The sequence below is a fragment of the Octodon degus genome, unplaced genomic scaffold (assembly GCF_000260255.1).
Source record: "Octodon degus isolate 3935 unplaced genomic scaffold, OctDeg1.0 scaffold00272, whole genome shotgun sequence".
In the NCBI taxonomy this organism is placed as follows: Eukaryota; Metazoa; Chordata; class Mammalia; order Rodentia; family Octodontidae; genus Octodon; species Octodon degus.
Genome location: NW_004524848.1, coordinates 2487965 through 2490632, shown reverse-complemented (window position 1 = coordinate 2490632; position 2668 = coordinate 2487965). Strand labels below are relative to the sequence as shown.

The 2668-nt window shown below is 44.9% G+C and overlaps 1 protein-coding gene across 1 annotated transcript in view; it reads right to left on the bottom strand.

The window, feature by feature from the left end:
• The window catches only part of LOC101575948 (uncharacterized protein C4orf17 homolog), a 21426-nt gene extending 18790 nt beyond the window's left edge, over positions 1 to 2636 (bottom strand). The window contains 2 exon segments of the mRNA XM_012512765.1: positions 42 to 251; positions 2546 to 2636. Coding sequence (XP_012368219.1) covers positions 42 to 251; positions 2546 to 2636 — 301 coding nt within the window.
• Between the last annotated feature and the right edge of the window lie 32 nt (positions 2637 to 2668).

The window sequence follows — 2668 nt, the reverse complement described above, 5'->3', positions numbered from 1 at the left end:
AGGAGCCTAAGAAAACATGCCATCAGTTGAAAGGGACTCACCAGAATGTGGCCGTGGTGGAATCTTGACACTGTTTGGGGCTGGAGACACTCCTCGGACAGGGCTCTCTAGGGCTGCAGGGCTGGGCAGGTAGCTGCCTTTGGCAGCTGTGGCATCATTCTTCTCCAGGTGGCAGAGCTGGCCGCCTCTCTGTAAGGTTCTGAGTGCAATCTCATCATCTTTCACAGTACAGATTGGAATGTTATTCAAGCCTAGGTGAGTAATGATAAAAAAAGATCAAAAAAACAGATTAGGTCTTTGGCAAGTTTTCTTTCAATAATCACTGATTTCCCAAATATTGTTCAATGTACATAAAATACTGGACAACAAATTGCATGATCCAGTGCAAGATGGACATTCTTCAACTGTGTAGCCAGTTTTGTTTACAAGGTATGCTTCCTTCCAATGTTCTTTTCAGATTTGAGAACTAGGTCCAAATCTTTGATCTTGCTCCGGGAGTCAAATGTTTATCCCACATTGCCCTCTCAATTCCATGTCTTCATGATGTATATGTCAGATTTTGATTTTTTAAAGCATTCAGAAATTTTCTGTATAATGAGGTCTTCTGAAAGAGGTGAACTGCCATTTTGTTTGCTTCCCATCCCTTGTTCCTTACAGGTGCACACAAAGCCTTTTGGAATCAGTCCTCTTGTTCTCTATTCTCTGCCAGTCTCAGTTCACCCTCCCTCCTGCTCATATGCCCATACCATACATGTCCACGTTCTTAGTTTCCTGTGCTCTCTGCATTCCTACAATGACGGTTCCACCATGTCTCTTGTTCATGTTCCTAACGACAAACTAAGGTGTTATCATTACTGACATCTTACCAAATAGCTCAACCAGTCAAGTAGTCTAGCTCCTAAGGCCAAGTTTTTGCCAATATTTTCACCCTGAATAGCATATTGGTTGAGTGAGCAGATGGCTTGATAGATAAAAGAGTGAACCAATCATCAGTAGTCATGCCTCTAAGTGTCACTTCTGTGACAGTGACTCCCCAACTTCCTTTTGAGAACCAGACCCGTTCCCATAGACATACAGTGACTTTGCAGGAGCATGAATTTTATGGGCTCAAGTGTGAGCTCCAGGAGTGTGGACCTTCCCCACTAGCACAGCTGTGATGTGTATTAGAGATCAAGTAAATACATGCTGCAGGAAATGACCCACTGTCTCCCTCTCAGTTTTCTAGTTTTGATAGCAACTCATTTTTTTAGCTGCAGTAAGCTTGGGTAGGGAAGCAACAGATGAGCAGCTTTTCCTCATCTTCATCATCAGGACACTTTCCTTGTCCCTATAGATTCCTGGCTGCCCAGTCCTCATTGAGTCCCATTGGATAGTGGGTGCTGATCCTTAAGTTTGCATTTCAGTCTTCCTAATTCTAGCCTTTGTTTTAGGTCCTGTCCTTTGCCCACAAAGGATGGCTCTTTATCAGCACAGTGGTTTTCAATGCCCCACTTTCTGTCACCTCAGAAATGTACTGATGATGGTTAATTGTGATTAATAGCCCAAAAGCTGTTAGGGGGATGCATACAACACACCTGTGCGTGTGTCTAGTGGGTCTAGGTGTGCCCTCAGAGCCTATCTATCCTTGGCCCCTTCCTTCTGTTCTCCCCTACCCTGCTTCCTAGCTGCTATGAGACAACCAGCTTTCCTCTTCACCCCTGAGTGAGCTGACCATGGATATTAACCACTGAAACTATAGCCTCCGACAGGCATTTCTTCCATGAGCTATATATGTCGGTATTTTGTCTAGCAGTGGAAAGCTGATGCTTCCATCTGCTGGGGCCTCAATAACATTGATTCTTAGGAGGTAATGCAGAGGGCATGCTGAGGGTCTGCTGAGTGAGCCTTTGGGGCCATGTGTGGTCCCCATTCTAGGTGAACTACTGGCTGCACTGTGAGTCCAAGACATCTGCCCATTTTCTATACACCTTGAGAAAGCTACTCTCAAAACATGTCTCCTTATTGTATATAACCCAAAGTACGTGTAAACGTTGTGCACATTATTGTTCTTCAATCCAAGATAATGTGAGAGAAGATACTCTCATTGTTGATTTCCTAGAAGTGTATTGAATGAAGTTAAAGGAAGGAGAGAGGCATGAGAGAAGGAAAAGAAATGAAGCAAGAGAGAGGTCAGGGAAGGAGAGAGAAGGGGAACAAAGAGAGAAGGGATAAAGCATATACTTCCCTAAGGCTCATGTCTAGTATGTAGATACAGGCATGGCTGTGTGGGTAGTTAAAAGACTGAAATATGTTTAAACTTTCTGGTCAGTACTGTCCCTATCTCCTCCTTTCCCTGGCAACATGAACCCCTCTTCAGCCTCCTATCTCAATCATGCAGCAATCCCGGGCCAATGTGCAACAGCGAAGGTCCAGCAGAATTTTCCTTTACCTCCCACTCTAGCCTCTGCTCCTAGTTGCCAGTGTCCATGCCTGAGCATTGTGAATCCAAATCACCAAGAGGCCCAAGTGTGGAGGACAGTGTGGCCCTAGGACCTAAGTTCTCTACCTTTGATGTGGCAGACTCTCGTAGGATGATGTGTGTGCCTGACAAGAAAGGAACTCCTGCTTCTGGGGGTAGCATGGTTGCCTTTGCTCATCAGATCAGTGGATGTCAGTGACCCAAGGTTCA